The sequence below is a fragment of the Emydura macquarii genome, unplaced genomic scaffold, assembly GCF_026122565.2.
Source record: "Emydura macquarii macquarii isolate MOO-44397 ecotype Brisbane River unplaced genomic scaffold, CSIRO-AGI_Emac_v2 contig_499, whole genome shotgun sequence".
Lineage (NCBI taxonomy): Eukaryota > Metazoa > Chordata > Testudines > Chelidae > Emydura > Emydura macquarii.
The window spans coordinates 5,748,663-5,767,774 of NW_027130636.1; the positions used below are offsets into that span (position 1 = coordinate 5,748,663).

General features: G+C 44.9%; 2 protein-coding genes across 2 annotated transcripts in view; one reads left to right on the forward strand and one right to left on the reverse strand.

Moving 5' to 3' along the window:
* The window catches only part of MYO7B (myosin VIIB), a 75,957-nt gene that overhangs the window by 13,020 nt on the left and 43,825 nt on the right, over positions 1 to 19,112 (forward strand). The window contains exons 11-17 of the mRNA XM_067538850.1: positions 1,821 to 1,956; positions 2,206 to 2,366; positions 4,656 to 4,790; positions 13,362 to 13,514; positions 15,358 to 15,456; positions 15,963 to 16,057; positions 18,538 to 18,622. Of these exons, the coding sequence (XP_067394951.1) occupies positions 1,821 to 1,956; positions 2,206 to 2,366; positions 4,656 to 4,790; positions 13,362 to 13,514; positions 15,358 to 15,456; positions 15,963 to 16,057; positions 18,538 to 18,622 (864 nt within the window). The remainder of the gene's footprint in view (positions 1 to 1,820; positions 1,957 to 2,205; positions 2,367 to 4,655; positions 4,791 to 13,361; positions 13,515 to 15,357; positions 15,457 to 15,962; positions 16,058 to 18,537; positions 18,623 to 19,112) is intronic.
* Positions 15,811 to 19,112, reverse strand: part of LIMS2 (LIM zinc finger domain containing 2) — a 107,046-nt gene continuing 103,744 nt past the window's right edge. Inside the window, exon 10 of the transcript XR_010918150.1 lies at positions 15,811 to 15,925. The gene's annotated coding sequence lies outside the window, so the exon portion shown is untranslated. The remainder of the gene's footprint in view (positions 15,926 to 19,112) is intronic.

The window sequence follows — 19,112 nt, forward strand, 5'->3', positions numbered from 1 at the left end:
GAGTCTAGGACCAAGAACCGATCCATGTGGGACCTTACTGGAAACACACTCGTTCAGTGACATTCCCCATTTACAATTACATTTTGAGACCGATCAGTTAGCCAGCTTTTAATCCATTTAATGTGTGCTATGTTCATTTTATATGGTTCTATTTTTTAATCAACATGTCATGCCTTACAGAAGTCTAAGTATATTATGTCAACACTTTTACCTTTATCAACCAAATCTGTTACCTTGTCAAAAAAAAGAAATCAAGTTCATCTGACAGGATCTATTTTCCATAAACCCATGTTGATTGGCATTAATTATATTATGCTTCTTTAATTCTTTATTAATCAAGTCCCAGTATCCATTATCTTGCCAGGGATTGTCAAGCGGACAGGCTTATAATTACGCAGGTCATTCCATTTATCCTGTTTAAAAATTGCCACAACATTAGCATTCTTCCAGTCTTCTGGAACTTCCCCTACTGCTCCAAGGCTTACTGAAAATCAACATTAATAGTCCAGTGAGCTCTTCAGCGAGCTCTTCTAAAGCTCTTGGATGCAAGTTATCCGGACTAGATGATTTCAAAATGTCTAACTTTAGTAGCTTCTGTTTAACATCCTCCAGAGATGCTAGTGGAATGGGAAGAGTGTTATCATCGCAACATGGTCAGACTATAGTATCTGTTTTTCCCCACCTACAGAACAGAACTATGTATTGAATATGTCTGCCTTTTCTGCATTATTGTTGATAATTCTACTATTTCTATCTAGTAATGGACCAATACCATTGTCAGGATTCTTTTTGTTCCTAATATATTTAAAAGACACCTTTTTATTGTCCTTAATGCTGTTGGCCATAGCTTCCTCCGTGTGTCCCTTTGCTTCCCTTATCAATTTTCTACAACTCCTAATTTCTGATTTATATGCATTACTATTAAATTCCCCTTCCTTCCATTTGTTATATATATATATATATATGTATATATATATATATATATAAACACAGAGAGCTTTCCCCATTCTCTCTGCATGCTCCAGGAAAGGGCTGGTCACAACTTTAGTCCCTGCACTCAGAAGAGCAAAAGGTTTGCTCCCTCTCTGTTATCTCAGGATCCATGGCACTTCAAAGGGCACAGCACTGCCCCTTCAATGTGTTGTCTGCCACACCAAGGAGAAGGAAGCTGTTGACAGCATCCCTGTAACAACAGCCTTATCCTGGTGGGTATTTTTCCCTCACTGATTAATTATAATGAAAATTATATGCTTAATAACAAGCACCCAACTGATTGCCAGCCAACCAAACTCATCCACTGAGCTGACCCAATGATTGGCTATGTCGGGCAGAATCCTGCCTGTAACCTCCAGAGTTGCACAAAGTAGGAGGGGAAGGAGAGCGGTGCCAGCCTCATGGAGGATCCCTGTGCCACTGAGACCACGCTGGGCAGGAATGCTCAAAGAGGCCAGGGGAACATGCTCGCAAGCAACTCTTATTGACTCTTGCAAAGCTTTGTGGACCCCCTAGCAGTTGCAGTGACTTCAGTGGAGTCAGCAAGGTGGCAGGACACACTCACTGGTGCTGGGGCATGCCAGTGCATACTCAAGCTAGGCCCTGTCTTTGTACTGTATTTGAAAGTGCTAGGATGGTGCCTTGCCCTACTACTGGATCCAGCTCCTACCACCACCTTTCCTCCCTCCCTTCCCAGCGCAATGATACAGTGAGGGCAAGATTTAACCCTTTGTTATCTCTGAGCACTAGTTATTTTGCTTATACTGTACAGGCCTGTGCTCAGAAAGAATCTGCTTCACCCTTGCCTTTGTTGTGTTTGTTCCTAGGGCACTGACACTACTCTGCTAAACAAAATCAATTCCCATCATGGCAAAAGCAAAATCTACATCCCACCAAGGAGTGTCCATGACACCAAATTTGGTATCAGCCACTTTGCTGGGATTGTCTATTACCAGTGTAAAGGTGAGAACACTTCTCTGTACAAGCACAGTCTTCCTCAGAAGCAAAGAGAGGAGAGAGCGCACCAAGAGCATTGTCCTCTCAGTGGTGATAGATTACACACAGCCTGCTGCATGCAAAGCTGAAGTAATAAAGGCAAGAGGATTAGTTTAAACTGAACTGCAAGTTACTGTAAATTAGGCCTATTTTACAGAGGCAGTCTGGGGGCAGAGCCAACGGAGATGATGAGGTTATTTTATTTCTGACCCACAGGTTTCCTGGAGAAGAATCGTGACATGCTGAGCTCCAACATAATGCAATTGGTTTACTCTTCTAAAAACAAATTCCTGAGGCAGATCTTCCAGGTGGAAACAACAGTGGCTACCCTAGGCCGTGGGAGCATGAGACATCTTAGAGCTGACCATACCCTCAAGGTTGGCTTTCTTGGGTTTAAAAAAAATAAAATAAAATCCAGAGAGTTCATGATTATCTTCAGCCTTCCAAATTGTCTCACATTCTGGCTACAAACTCTTCTAAATTTGTGCTGTGGTAGAATAGCCTATATGATTAACTGGAGTCCTAAGTTATTGCTGTAAGCAACTGAGATGCCAACCCAAAACTCCAGTGTCATAGGGCCTTAAGACTTCTTTTCCCTGAATGGTCCATGCAGAGGCTACATTCAGGCTCACATCAGAACATGTCAGCTTTGTACTTCATTTTCAGCATGCTCAGACAGCAAATTGACAAGGCTACATTGAGTCTCTCTCAGATATGCCTAGCCAGGGGGATGCCAGCTGCAAATCATCCTCGTAGCTTGCTGTAACTCTCGTTAGCAATCTGCTCTCCTGGCTCTGTTTCCTGATTCTGTCCTCTCCTGTCCTTTCTTCCTCAGTCTCTGTCCCGCTGTGGCTTTCTGCAATCCAGAGCATCTCCCGCCTCTGGTCAGGTAAACAGCTTGGGAGAAGATGGAGGTGAACAGCAGAATAAGCAGCAAAGCACAACTGAACTGGCTTCTGTGTAGGGGATAACCTTGTGATTAAGAACTGGGTTTATTTGCACTGATCTAAAGGTTTCTTGTCTCTGAAACAAACTTGTGTTATTGGAAACTTTTTCTTCAGAGCATGTGTGGGAAATGCAATGGCTCATCTGTGAGGAAAGAGATGTTTTTCTAGTGGGGATTCATGGCTCATTCAAAGCCTACTTCTGTCAGTGGAAAGACTCTCGTTAACTTCAGTGGGCTTTGAATCAGGCCCTTACTTGGGAGCCTGGGACGTAAAAAGAGGAATAGTGAGTGAAATGCTACAGGAGGCATTTCTGGCCTGAGTTGGCAGAGCTGCTAGTAGAGGTCACTGGGAGAGAAACCACAACCCTACTCCTGGCAATAACATCCTTAATTGTGTATCTCACTGTACCGCCTGAGACTATCAGGATACAGGATTCAGACCTTCTCTGTGGCCATGCTACTGATTTATTGATATGGAAGATGGACTGCTAGGATTTGGGAATATCAAATGTTAATTAGGCTCATTTAGTTATTGTAGCGTAATCTGTGTTAGTGATAGCGCTACAAGGCACTCCTAGGAAATATTTTCCAAAAATACATTTGTTGGCCATAGGAGGGCAGAGTTGATTCATGGGTAAAGCTGCAGAAGTACTCAATGTTAGATACTAAGTGTGAATGTTTAGAGGTAATTACTATCAGAATAGATTTGCATAAGTGTAATAGCAACGTGGACCAATGGAGTTTGTGGTTCCCCTGCCTCAAAGAAACTTTTATGTCTAGCCATGTAGTGTCACACAGTTATTAGCTCATTGCTTTGATGAAGCCCTGTACTAAAAAAACAAAAATTCAATGGAACCCCTGCTGTAGGTAGGAATTTGCATAGAGTATCATTGTAATTAAATCTGCAGTTTAAACACAGTGGAAATCTGAGATTAACTCCTGCTGCAATGCTGTCTGTAAAAAAGACTTTGGAAAATTCTACTCCCGCTTAGGCTGGTGAAAACTGGCAGTAACTAAAATATGGTGTGTTTCCACTGGAATTGCACCAGTGTACCTGAGAGCAGAATTCAGCACAGTTGCTAGAAGCATAAGAACACTGAATTTATGACCATATGCAAATCAGCTCTTAACTTTTTACTACATATTCTGCATATTTTACCATTTCACTATTTACAATAGCAACAATGATCTTGGAGTTAGGCTTCTCCTTGTAGATAATGGCTGGCTGGGAAGCCTGGGGCCTTCAGCCTTGCCAGCTGGGCATGAACTGCCAAATTATGCCTAGCCTGGAGGTCAATATTGCTTACATACCATACATGCTGTTTCTGGTCAAGCTCACAAGTACACGTATCTTAATTACCATTGCAATAATAACCTGCTACACGCCAGGACAGGTCCTATAACTAAATAGACACAGAACTTGGCTGAAGAGAAGGATCCTTCCCCTTGGTACACATTGTGGGTAGGACATTGCCACTCTGATGCACACAGAGCAGCACTTTGCTCATGTGAGTAGTCCCACTGAGTGCTGGGGGGGGGGTTACTGGCATGAGTAAGTACAGCTCAGAGTGTGTAAGGATGGCAGATTTGGCCCCTAGTGGCTATATAAACAGAAATTAGGTGACTGTCAGAAAATGTGTGTCTCTTTACAAGAACACACAGTGGCGTTATTAGTGGGCCCAAGTGATGTAGGAATCATGTATGTGCTTATTTTCTCCAGGGCTCGGATACCAAACGCTTGTCTACATTAGGTGGTCAATTCAAACAATCTCTGGAGCAGCTGATGAAAATCCTGGGGAACTGCCAGCCATACTTTATTCGCTGTATCAAACCCAATGACTACAAGAAGCCTCTGGTAATATTGCATAAATACTAGTCAACATCTTGTCTGCAGTAATGTTTGTGTTTAGGGAGAAAGTCACTTAGCAGAAATCCTCAATTGTGGCATAGAATCTTATATTTCCACCTTAACCAAGAAGGACAGGAGTTGTAATGTGGCTGTAATAAAAAGGGCAATAGGCTACAGTGGTTTTTATTTTAAAGGGCCCCTGCCATAGTTTTTGGAGTGATGTGTTGCAAAACAAGGATAGAGGAATATACTGAATCATGTTATAAAAGCCACCCTTGTACCTGCAAAGTAGAGAATTGGGAGAATTTTAATTTAATAACAAATGGGAAAAAGGAAAAAAACATAACTATGAGGCCAAAAGTGATCATACTAAAAAATTTTGAGGGACAAAGGCGCTGGTGTTTAAAGTGGAAGAGGATGGTCTGAGGCAGTGTTATAAGAGAAGAAGGAAGGTCTTGGCAGTTAAGACATGGGACTGGGACTCCAGAGATTAAGACCTGGTTCTGCCCCAGACTCCCTGTGCGACCGTGGACAAGTAATTTAAATTGTCCATGCCTCACTTCCCTTCTTCTGAATTGGGGATAACAGCACTGCCCTGCCATAGGTGGTGAGCTAAGTGGATAAAACAGTCAACAGAGGTGAGGTGCTCAGAGATTGCAGTGACAGGGGCTGTAGAAGAACCATCAAATGTTGCCACTCTGATGTATGCATGCAAAACCTGGGTGGTGTACAGAAGCCATGCCAGGAAGCTGAATCACTTTCACCTGGGCAGCCTGAAGAACCTGATGAAAATAAGATGGCAAGACAAGGTTCCCGATACTGAGGTTCTCATACAGGCAGGCGTTCCAAGCAGCCATACTCTGCTGATGAAATCACAGATTAAATGGGCAGGCAACATTCCCAGAATGTCAGATGAACTACTGCCAAAGAGGATGTTTTACAATGAGCTAAAGGAGGGACAACACTCTCAGGGAGGCCAGAAGAAATGTTTTAAGGACTCCCTCAAGTTATCCTTAGGTGTTTCAACACTGACACAGTGTTTTGGGAAGATTTTGCTCATGATTGTTCAACCTGGCGAAGACTCTTCCATCCTGGAGCCACAGTCTATGAGCGGAGGAGAACTGCTGAGGCAGAGCAGAAGCGCCAGCGGAGTAAAACTCGCAACAGCAGCACATCCTCTGTTCATCAAACAACCCATAGCGGCATCTCTTGTTCAATGTGCCACAGACAGTTCAAAGCTCAAATTGGGCTGATCAGTCACTCACGTGTTCACAGAGACCAAACCAACCAGTGATGTCATGGTCATCTTTGAACTTGAAGGACAAACAACAAGAAGAACCACCTAGATAGAATGGAATTAAGTTCGATGTTGCAAGGTGCAGTTACCCACCCACTTACAAAGCAATGATGGGATCATCCTTACCAGAAAATCCCTATCCAGCCAATGGACAGACCACATTTCAAACATGTTCTTGGGCTTTGTACCTACAATCCTGCATCTTTGCAAAAGCCTGCATCAACCTGCTATATGCAACTGTTGGCGCCTAGTCCAAAGCCCACTGAAGTCAGTGGGAGCCTTCCAAATGACTTCAATGGGCCTTGGACCAGGCCTCTAGTGACCAGTGTTTGCAGATATAGATTCAGAGGGTGGGTTGAGCTCCTTTGATAAAGGGTGTCCACCATAGTTTTGATAGAAAGGGCTTGGAAACAAAGGGCCAGATCCTCAGCTGCTGTTAATCAGCACTGCTCTATTGAAGTCAATGGAGTGATGTCAGCTTGCACCACATGAGGATTGGGCCTACAGACAGAGAAATACTAATTATTTAAAAAAAAGAATTGACCATGTGTTGACTCAGATGCAGGCTGCACTGTGGTTATATCATTTGAGATAGGCTGAGTCTTCTATCTTGAAAACTGCTGTGTGCTTTCAATTCCCAGTGATTTCAGTGAGGATGAAGGGTGCTCAGTACCTCATGGGAGGTGCTCGGTGCCCAGACAAATTGAGCCCATACAGAGTTGTCTAATCATATAGAGTCCGATCCAAGTCTCTTTTTGAACTGGTGAGAAGACCCCCCATTGCTTCAGTGGGAGATAGGCTGGGTCCACACCTCCAACAGAGAACAGGGCTCAGGTTGTGAGGAAACAAGAATGAAATGAATTCTTCCACAATGCTGTGAAGAACAAGGCCTTGATCCTGTCAACTTATGCATGTGCTTAACTGTTAGTACCTGACTAGTCCCACTCAAGTCACTGAGACTACTTGCCTGCTTAAAGTTAAGCAGGTGGGTAAGCAAGGGCTGGATTGGATCCTATGTTGTAACTGATGTCACGTGAAGGGGATGTTTCCCTGTCTTTCATCAGTAACCCTGAAAAGTTATTGTAACCATGCATCTCCCAGCAGGCATGTGTGCCTCCACAGCAGACATAGCCACAAGTAAGCATGCCTGGGCCTGTGGGATGTTTCTATTTTCTTATTCTGTATGTGATTTGAACAGAAAAATAATGACAGAGGACTGGAGAAAAAATAATCTGCCTACCCCCAAATGTTCAAAGTAGCTGGAAAGTGTTTCAGTACTGATACCGGAGGGTCAATTCATATTTACAGCAGGCAAAAATTCTGAGATCATGTCCCTTATCTACCCAATTGGGCTAGCAGTCATTATTCTGGATGTGAGGAAGTTCACTTTTTAAAATAACTTCTTTATATCTGTTGTGTATTTTGTGTCTTGCCTTATTGCCTAGGTTGCCGTAGCAACAGAGTTAGACTATTAGGGGACAGCTCATGGCTGGTTTTAGTGTAGTTCAATACAGACTTTTCGTGGGTTTGCATCTCTCTGTGTTCTGTGCTGATTTCTCTCTGAATACAAGTCCTTTTCAAGGATTTAACATAACAAAAGTGGCGATGGAGGATAGGATCGACCTGTGCTGCACCGGCAAAAAAGTAAAAGTCAACGTAAGAAAAAAAACCTTTTTGCTGTTTTGGGGGCTGGGCTGTTTACACTGACGGTTCAAACTGAAACTAAAACAGGCTCTGCTTTGTTCTGACCGAAGTGAAGCAGACAGACTGGGAATGGGGATGAAACAAAAGCAGTGCTAGTGAATGGAATTCAGCAATTGTGTGTGAACGACCCCAACACACATGAATAAAAGACTAAAAGACAAGAGAAAGAAAAAAAATAAGAGGGACAGCAATGGCTACACTTATGGGGCCTCTGGGACCTTTTGATGAGACTCTAGAGGAATGGAACTCATATACTGAGCGTTTTCAGCTTTTTATTATTGCAAATGAAATTACAGATGCAAAGAAGGTGCCCATTTGGCAAAGAAGTGTTGTAGGAGCTAAAATCTATACTTCATTGCACAGCTTAGTGCACCCTGATAAGCCAGAGACAAAATCTTACAGTGACATTGTGAAAATCCTGTAGGCACATTTTTCTCCAAAACCGCTGGTAATTGCAGAGAGATTCAGGTTTCACAAAAAGAATCAAGAAGAAGGTGAAACAATTGTGCAATTTGTAGCAGCTCTGAAGAAGCTTGCTGAGCACTGTGAATTTAATGATGTATTAAAAGACAACCTAGTAATAGGTTAGTGTGTGATCTGCACAATGAAGCAATACAGAAGTGTTGATTGTCAGAGGCCTAGCTCACCTGGCAGAAGGCCATTGAAATTGCAATCTCTATGGAGCTGGCCGCAAAGAAAGTCCAACAGCTCAGTGCATTGACCAGAGTGCATAAGGTGTCACAAGAACCTACCCACAAGATAGTGGGGAGCCGGGAATGTTAGCACTGTGGAAAGCCGGGTCAGATGCATCAGAATGCTGGTGTAAAGACCTAGTGTGTCAACAATGGGGCAAAAAGGGACACATGGAGCATGCCTTCAAAGAAAAGAAAGAAGAGTCAAACAGAACAGGCAAACCGGAGAAAAAGAAGCTGCTGTCTGGCAGACCAAAAAGGAAGATCTGCACATGGTAAAGCAGACTCAGGATGATCAAAATGACACCCAGTCAGAAGAAGTGCCACTCCAGGTCTTGTCCATGGCAGTTGGCTCACATTAATACTGGGTAACCCCTCTGTTGGAAGGTAAACCTGTATGAATGGAACTGGACACAGGCGCAGCAGTTTCACTGGTCTCAGACACTGTGTATAAGGAGAAGCTAAAGCATCTCCCACTTAAGCCGACAAAAATTGCTCTGAAGACGTACATGGGAAAAGCTGTACTCGTATTGGGCACTACTGATGTTAAGGTGGAGCTCAGTGGACAGACTGTTAAATTGCTACTGTTTGTGGTGGAAGGTAATTACGCAGCCTTAATGGGAAGGTCATGACTTGGAAGATCCAGCTGAACTGAGCAGAAGTGCACAGGATGGCTAAAGAAGAAACAAGTCTGACAGCTGTAATAAAGAAACATGCTGCTGTTTTTGGAGAGGACCTGGGAAGTATGAAGGGAATCACTGTGAAATTGAATATTAAGCCTGACAGTCAACCAAAATGTCTGAAAGCCAGAATTGTGCCATATACCATCAGGCCAAAAGTTGAAGCGGACCTGGAATGCCTGGTCAAAAATGGAGTCCTAGTACCAGTTACCCACAGCCAATGGGCAACCTCAATCGTTCCAGTATTGAAGAAAGACAGCTCCATTCGGGGAATTTGTGGAGATTTTAAGGTCACTGTTAACCTGGTGTTGTGTGCAGAGAAATACCCTCTTCCCCGCATTGATGACCTCTTCGCTGACTTGGCTGGTGGACAAAAGTTTAGCAAGATTGATCTGAGTCAGGCATATTTACAGTTGCACTTCAATGAGAAGTCCCAAGAGTTGTTGATTATTGTGACACATAAAAGGCTGTACCCCTACTGTCGCTTGCCCTACGGAATAATGTCTGGTCCAGCTTTGTTCCAGAAGGCTCTGGACCAGATCTTGAGTGACTTGCCAGGAGACTAGTGCTATCTTGACGACATCCTGGCAAGAATGAGGAGGATCACCTTAAGAACTTGGAGGCTGCCCTATAAAGACTGGAAGAGTATGGCCTATGAGTTTGTAAAGACAAATGTGAATTCTCCCAGCCCTCTGTTGAATATTTGGGATACATCATAGATACTATGCCTTCGTAAGGCTCCTGCAAAAGTCAAGGCTATTGTGGAAGCTCCACCTCCTCAAAATGTAAGCCAACTTTGCTCTTTTTTAGGGCTATTGAACTATTATGGAAAGTTTATTCCATGGTTAGCAACACTACTAAAACCACTACATGAACTCCTTTACTAGAACAAGGTCTGGAAGTGGACTGAAGCCTGTGATGTTGCATTTAACAAGGCTAAACGTGCATTGCTAAATTAAAAGTTTCTGACGCATTTTGATCCGTCCTTACCTCTACAGTTGGCCTGCTATGCCTCCCCTTATGGAGTGGGAGCGGTCGATTCTCACATTATGCCTTCATGAGAGGAGAGACCCATTGCTTCTGCCACACGCACCTTAAGCAAAGCAGAAACTAACTATGGCCAAATAGAACGTGAAGTACTGGGAATCATTTTTGGAATTCAGAAATTTCACCAGAACCTGTTTGGATGGAAGTTCACCCTTCTCACTGACCATAGACCTCTAACATCAATTTTGGGACTATGCACAGGCATTCCACCATTGGCTGCTAGTCGGTTGCAAGGATGGGCATTGCTGCTTTCCGCACACACTTATGAGCTCAAATATTGGAAATCCACTCTGCACTGCAATGCAGATGTTCTCTCAAGGGTGCCTTTACCAGTTAAACATCAAGATATTGGCCAGAAAGAAATCTTCTACTTTGAACAGGTAGAGAACACGCCCATCCTGCTACTCAAGTAAAGAAGGCAACTCACGTTGACCCAGTACCGTCCCAAGTTATGGACCTAGTGAGGCATGGAACATCTCTACAGGACTCTCAGGTCTCACCCAACCTTCTGCCCTATATGTCCAGGAGGCTGGAGTTATCAGTCTATTCTGGTTGCTTGTTGTGGGGGATGTGTGTCATTATTCCACCACTACTGAGATCACAGATGTTAGAACAGCTACATTCAGGTCACTGTGGAATAGTGCGCATGAAAGAAATTGCACAAAGCTACTTTTGGTGGCCTGGCCTGGACAGTGCCATTGAAGAGAATGCAAGAACTTGTACTTCATGTCAGAGTGTGAGGAACGCACCTCAGTTGGTTCCCCTACACTCATGGGACTGGCCTGAAAATCCATGGCAGCATATTCACGTTGATTTTGCTGGCCCATTTGAAGGAAGCATGTTCCTGGTTGTTGTAGATGCCTACTCTAAATGGCCAGAAGTCTCTGTAATGCCATCCACTACTGCTGAAAGTACAATCCAGAAACTGAGTGAAATCTATAGTTGTTTCGGTCTGCCAGAACAACTTGTGAGCGACAACGGACTGCAGTTCGTCTCTCAGGAGTTTGAAAATTTTATGAAAGCAAATGGGATACATCACATCACTTTAGCACCATATCATCCATCCTCCAATGGATTAGCTGAAAGGTTTGTGCAGACCATGAAATAAGCTTTAAGATCTGCAAGGGGACATTTGTCCATTCAAAAGCGTCTGGACACCTTCTTACTATCCTACAGAAACACACCTCATGCTCCGACTGACCTTTCTAATGATGGGACGACAGCTGCGCACTTGCTTTGATCTGCTGAAACCCGCCAAAGCACGACAAGTTGTGCAATGTCAACAGCAAAACCAAGTCACCACACGTGCACACAGAGCAAAACACTGAATCTCTGGTCCTGGACAACCTGCCCTAGCTTGGAACTATGCTTCTGAAGCTAAATGGGTCCCTGCTACAGTCATCGCCCTAACAGGACCTCTTTTCTACACTGTCCAGACTGCAGATGATCTCACCTGGCAGCGGCATGTAGATCAGTTGTTGCCAAGTCATACATGTCCCAAGGACACATCTCCAGTTGAACTGCCTGACCTCACCATTACAGGTGAGATATCAAGTCAATAGTCACCCATTCCTGACTCCCCTTCTCCATCCACCTCTGCAGCAGATACAGCCCCCTCACCTGTTTGGGCAGATACAACATCCTCACCTGTTTGAGCTACAAGTCCTGAGCCCATTTTTAGACACGCACCAATAACACTTTCTGGTGCAAGAACACCAGAAGTCCGCCGTAATCCACCTAGAGAGAAAAAGTCTCAACGGCTGGATCTTTAGCTAGGGCAAACCCATGTTATGGGGCAGAATAATCCCCAGAGTTTAACCGGGAAATAAGGCAGTCTACCCTCATTCCCTAGTTTAGTGATTGTTCTGTTAAATGGGAGTTTTCATTAAGGGGGGAGGAATATGTTGTGCATTTTGTGTCTTGCCCTATTGCATAGGTTGCCGTAGCAACAGAGCTTAGCTTGTTGCATAGCAATATAGAGTTAGATTATTAGGGGATAGATCAGCCAGTCCTGGCTGGTTTTAGTGTAGTTCAATAAAGACTTTTCATGGTTTGCATCCATTTGTGTTCTGTGCTGATTTCTCTCTGAATACAAGTACTTTCCAAGGATTTAACATAACAATATCCCTGATCTTAATATTCTGCAGTTCATTAAATCTTTCCCTTCCCCATGTGTAGTTGCCGCAGGTTGCAGAAAAGGCCCCATAGGACTTTAAGGGGTTACACTTTCCAAAGTAATGTTTTAAAAATAAACTATTTTTTACATCCCACTTTTCAATGCACAAAAAATAGTCATAAACCACAACATATGAGGCCTGAGACTCCAGGATCTTGCATCTTGTGCTGTTGTTGACACTTGAGCAAAGGGAGAGTACAACCCTATTGTGCTGAGTAGCATTTGACATCTGCTTTGTAGAGGTGTCAGTGACTACACAGGTGGAAGGTTGTGGAGAATCAGGCCTGGTTTGTGTCATCTTGGTCTCTTTCAGATTTTGTGCTTTCGGTGGGAATGTTAAGCACTCTTGTTGGAAGTTTCAGGGAAGTCCAGATTTTACATTTGCTTGCTCAGATAGGCTCTTGCATTCATAAATACCTATTTCATACACCTAACTGGCAATCTGCATGCCAAGGTATGGAATGTAAATGTCCTGTGTACATGCTCACTTGAATTTTAAGGACCTCAACCTAATCTCTAATTTTGCTCCTTGGATAAAATGTGGGCCCAAGTTTGCAGGTGCAGTTTACGATCTGTATATATGTACCTGGTTTGTGGGATCAGTTAGGAAGTTAGACCACTAAGTGTCACATATCATTCCTGCAGTTATTTGCTACCTACCAAAGAATACCCACCATTTATCCTGAGTCTAAAAGTGTAGATGCAGAATTGGAAATGGCCTTTACAAAAATCAGACTCAAAGTAAGTGGATCATTTCCATTGCTGGCATGTGCAAATAGGCAGCTCCATTGAAGTCTCTTCTTCATTCCACCAATGAATTTGGTGCATTGACTTAAATAAAGAAAGGCAATTAAAAAAGAGTGCAGTATTTCATTTTGAAATCACTCTGGTATCTGCAGGAGTCAGCAGATGCCCTCTACAGAATATTACATGAACAATGGTTTCTGTGATAAGTTTCTACATGTCTGTCTGTTCTTTCAGTTGTTTGATCGGGAGCTGTGTATCCGACAGCTGCGCTATTCAGGAATGATGGAGACCATTCGGATTAGGAAGGCTGGCTACCCGATTCGCTACAGCTTTGCCGAGTTCTTTGAGAGATATAGAGCCCTGCTGCCAGTGTCCATTCGAGAACAGGTATGTCCACAGGAACTTGATTAATGCTAATTTGACATTTCCTGATGTGGTTCTGAGGTAATAGACTCTGTTTCACAGTTAGGTGGTTTCAGATCACTGCTCACATGGTGATGGAGCACATGGCTAACAAGGGTTATTTCACATTCCCTTCAGCTCAAGTAGTAAAGCCTCATGCTTTTAGATCCAGAGGTTTTGAGTTTAATTCCTGCAAAAGTCCCAACCAAGTGCGTCATTCCAGATTTAAAGCACTTTCATTCTCTACACCCTCATTTCTGAGATCTCTGTCGACTGAGAAATTAACATTTCCCTGGCTCTTGATACTGGGAATTCTCAGAACAAACCTCCTGCTCTCAGTCCTGGAGCCCTTTAAACACATTATTTCTACTCTTTGCACTCTCAATCCTGAGGCCTGTCTGACTTTATAAATTTCTGTTCTTCACCCTTTGAAATGCCAGGGTGTAGGCTGGTGGCATAGGCCAGCTGGGGTGTCGCAACCCTTCCTCAGGCCCAGGCTCCGAGGAAGGTGACAGTGCCTTGGTCTACAGAAATAAACTCATGGATTACAAGTCTTTAGCCCTGGCCCCAGGCGGGGTGGGCTAGCAATGCAGTCTGTAGCCCCTGGCCCTCAAGCGAGTGGGGCATGCAAAGTAGTCTATAGCCCCTGGCTCTCAATCAGGGCGGGGCGGCCTAGCGGTCTATAGCCTCCAGCCCTCAGGCAGAGTGGGGCAGGTAAGCCATCGGTTGCCCCCGGCCCTCAGGCAGGGCGGAGCAGGCAAGCAGTTTACAGCCCCCGGCCCTCAAGCCGGGCAGGGCTGATGAAGTAGTCAATTGCGCCCAGACCTCAAGCAGGCAGGACAGGTAAAATAATCTAGATCCCCCAGCCTTGCAGGCAGGCAGGGCTGGCAAAGCTCGGTATCCTCTGGTAGGCAAGTTCAGAGGAAGTCAAGCTTTCCTGGGGTGGTTAGGGAAAGGGGGAGGGGGACGCAGGCCCACTCGACTGCACTGCGTCCCAGACTAGGCCCTATCAGTCACAAAGTGGTTTGCCACCGAGTCAGCAGGGATCCAGCCGCAACATGCTGACTGGTTTAGCCACACTATCAGCCACTCTATAGTCAGCTGTCCCTGAGCTACTTCCTCCCACCCTGTCCCCAGGTATCTGCAGCCAGGTGTCTCCCTCTAGGTCGCTGGGGTAGACAGTGAGCGAGAGCCCCACGAGTCACTCACCATTGACAGGTCCAGAAACTCCTTGAGGTCGTCAGCGGAAGACAGCTCCTCCAGGTCCCAGAGGGTCCTCTAGTACACCAGGCTCAGGCAGCTCCAGTGAGTCCCTGATGTCAGGCAGCTCCTCCAGGTCAGGGCCGGCCTCAGGGGGTTTCTCCCACTCAGTGGTCTCAAGTAGTTCTTCCCAGCTACTAGGGCCTGTCAGCCCTTCCCAGTCACTAGGGCACAGTGGCCCTTCCCAATCAGTAGGGCCCGGCGGCCCAGGCAGGCCTTGGAGGCTCGGATTGGTGGAGTGCTTGCTCTGCACTGCTGCGGAGCCTGGGTCAGGCCCAGACCACAGCCTCGGGGAAGGCACGTTCTTCTCTGGGAGCAACTTTCCCCTCAATGAGCTGTTAGGCTGGCCTTTTATGCTTCCCTTACTTGTCCTGGCTCCACCCCTCTGCTTCCAGGGTATTTGGCCTTTAGGGCCTTGTTCTGTCCAGCAGGGGCGTTGCAACCCTTCGTCGGGTCCAGGCTCCGAGGAAGGTCACAGTGCCTTGCTACACAGGGCCACAGATGTTTATATCCTGCAACTTCTGTATTTCTAACCTAGCCCTAATGTGACAATGATTTTTCACATCAGCTGAAGAACGACGCTCGTCAGTGCTGCATTTACATTTCTGAGATGGTTATAGGAAAAGATGAAGACTGGAAAATTGGAAGAACCAAGATTTTCCTCAAAGTAAGTAACAAAGACCGTTCGCTACCTCTTAAGGTAAAAAATTGTAGGGGCCTCATAAGAAAGTTCTCCTTAACTGGGAATTCGAGCTAACTCAGCAATGTTGAGTTCTACTGTGAATGCTATCCTCCCCTCAGAGTCTTTGGCTATCACTGGGCCACCAAATGGCACATCCCACAAGAGGCTGATTCATTCACCCATTCCTGTTTCCCATGAGTGCAGTGGAACAGCGCATTGCACTTCATAACTCCCTGCTCAGGCCCCGGGGGTGCAGAGCACATTATATTGTGGGTGTACTGTATGCCTGCATATGGCTACAGACAGGCACGGTGTGGCCAGGTGCTGCATAAACTACCTCCTCCAGCTCCATGAACACACTTCAGTGCCAACTCACAGCACTCCTGCAAGTTCTGGGCCTCTTCAGTACAGATGCCTCCCATTGTGTCAAGTTTCCGGTGGTTTTGTGTTGAACCTGTTAAATAAATGTATAATCGTGACCCTTTTAATAGGATTATCACGATATGGTATTGGAGGTGCAGCGAGACAAGGCGCTCACCGAAAAGGCAATTCTGATCCAGAAGGTGCTGAGGGGATTCAAGGACAGGTGAGCGCTTTTAAAGAGCATGAGAATTCGGAGTTGTATAAATTCATAGACTATTCTACTCCTTGTGGTGCAGTATAACTTAAGTAAAGCATTGACTAACACAGAATGTATCAATCCACAGCTTCCACTGGCCTTAAATTAGACTCCTCTGGCACTCAGATAATAAACTGACAGGGGCCATATAAATAGATGAGCAAAATCTTTGCTTATAGACTTATGATTCTGTTTCATTTTATCTCAGTGCCTTACAAAATACAGTGCTGCTGTACACTGCATCTTGCATAGAATCATAGAAAATTAAAGTTGGAAGGGACCTCAGGAGGTCATCTAGTCATCAAAGCAGGACTAACCTCAGCTAAATCATCCCAGCCAGCTTAAAAACCTCTAAAGATGGAGATTCCACCACCTCCCTAGGTAACCCATTCCAGTGCTTCACCACCCTCCCAGTGAAAAGCTTTTCCTAATATCCAACCTAGACCGCCCCCACTGCAACTTCAGATCATTGCTCCTTGTTCTGTCATCTGCTACCATTGAGAACAGCCTAGCTCCATCCTCCCTGGAAACCCCTTTCAGGTAGTTAAAGGCTGCTATCAAATCCCCCCTCATTCTTCTCTTTTGCAGACTAAACAAGCCCAGTTCCCTCAGCCTCTCCTCATAAGTCATGTGCTCCAGTCCCCTAATCATTTTTGTTGCCCTCCGCTGGATTCTCTCCAACCTGTCCACATCCTTTTTGTAGTGGGGGGCCCAAAACTGGACACAATACTCCAAATGCGGCCTCTTCAATGCCAAATAGAGTGGAATAATCACTTCCCTCGATCTGCTGGCAATGCTCCTACTAACGCAACCCAATACGCTATTAGCCTTCTTGTCAACCAGGGCACACTGCTGACTCATATCCAGCTTCTTATCCACTGTAACCCCCAGGTCCTTTTCTGTAGAACTGCTGCCTAGCTTGTCGGTCCCCAGTCTGTAGCTGTGCATGGGATTCTTCTGTCCTAAGTGCAGGACTCTGCACTTGTCTTTGTTGAACCTCATCAGATTTCTTTTGGCCCAGTCTTCCAATTTGTCTAGGTCACTCTGCATCCTATGTCTACCTTCCAGGGTATCTACCACTCCCCCCAGCTTAATGTCATCTGCAAACTTGCTGAGAGTGCAATCTATCCCATCCTCCAAATCATTAATGAAGATGTTGAACAAAACCAGCCCCAGGACTGACCCCTGGGGCACTCCGCTTGTTACCAGCTGCCAGCTAGACATGGAGCCATTGATCACTACCCGTTGAGTCCGATGATCTAGCCAGCTCTCGACCCATTTTATAGACCTTTCATCTGACACATACTTCTTTAACTTGCTGATAAGAGTACTGTGGGAGACTGTATCAAAAGCTTTGCTAAAGTCAAGGTATGTTAAAGAACAATTAATAAATCCAGCTGGAAGGAAGATCTGCATTTATCAGTTTCCAGTAAACAATGGGTTAAGTCTCTTTAGAGCATGAAATCCCACTGCAATCAGTGTCCTCCTTTTATCTACAGAATGACCCATTCTTTAAAATATTTATTTCTTAGAAGTCATAAATGGAAAAGAAGTGTTGGGCTATTCAGTTCTTCTCCCTGCAGTTATGGATCCTAATGTTTTGTCCAGTTCAGTTTAAAGTGTCAATGTGTATCGCGTTTACTTACCTACTAGAATGCCCCCTCCTCAAATTCTTTAAGGTTTGACTTATCACTGATTAATCTAACTCTGGTCAATCAAAGTGTTAGGGAAGACTCCTAACTGTGTTTGGGAATGCTTCTGTCAGAGAATGTGCTAGAAGGCTGTCATCCACCCTGCATTTACTGGGAGAGCTTTCACTGGAGGAAGTTTGTCTTATTCTGGTGAGTTTTGCAAACATTATCAGTTATAACTAGAGTTCTAAGCAAATGATGATCAGACAGGTAGGGTTAACTTAGTTAGGTTTGATTTCTGGAAACTGGATCGAGTTTTCAGCTGTCGCAGCTCCAGTGCATTCCATGGAGCTACACCGCCAAAGCATTTGGCCTGGAGTTATTGCTGAGAACATTACTGGAGCACCATGGATCAATCAATATGAATTACTGGTACTTTTCCTAGACTCTCCTCCTCCATTAGCAAGTGGATACAAAGTGCATGTGACAGGATTTGGATTTCTTATCTCATTCACTTTTCTGCTTTACATGCACAGAGAACTGAGAAGCATGGGTGAATCTCTGGCCTGTGTTATGCAAGGGGGTCAAACTAGCCGATCATAATGGTCTTTTCTGGCCTTACCATTTGTGAGCAGAGGGTGCAGGCAGGCACTATGTTGTGACTGCGGGGAGGTCTGGATGGGAGTGGAGCATGGTGAATATGGACTAAGAGGGGAGACCTACTGCTTCATTCCTGACCCTCGCCTTTGTCTGTTATGTAAGAAATGGCTGGACTGACGAACAAAGTAACATGTTTCTTCACTCATCTGCTTTTAGGAAGCAGTTTCTGAACCAGAGATGGGCTGCTGTGAAGCTGCAGGCAGCCTGGAGGGGTTATAACTGCAGGAAGAATTTCCGACTGGTAAGTGATGGGGCCTGTCCCCAAAACAGTGTCACTGCTGCACTGCACATGGCTGCGTGTGGAGTTCAGAGACAGGCTGCTCAGAAATAAGAAAAGGTAAAGGGGTGGTGTCTGGGAAAGAGAGGTTTTGAGCTCAACGGGGGCTCTGGAGCACTTTAACCCTCGTTGACCCCAAGACACATCCCCTTATTAGCAAAGCAGTTACTCCAACTAATCCCAGGAAGGCCATTTTCTTCCATTCAATTCTCTTCAGTCCTGTTCTCTGCCTTCCCTCACCTCAGTCTCATGGTATCAATGTCATTCCCTACATTAAATAGGCCACGGAGGGGGCTCTTTAAAACCCAGTTTAAAGTGCCTGCACTGGCAGGAAATAAAGCATTCACTTAAGTGGTAATTTCCAGCAGCTGCTTTGATTGTCCTGCGTCTCTGTCCACTCTACATGGCTTGATATCCTCTATCCATCCCAACATGGTCCTGGCCTCATTTGCAT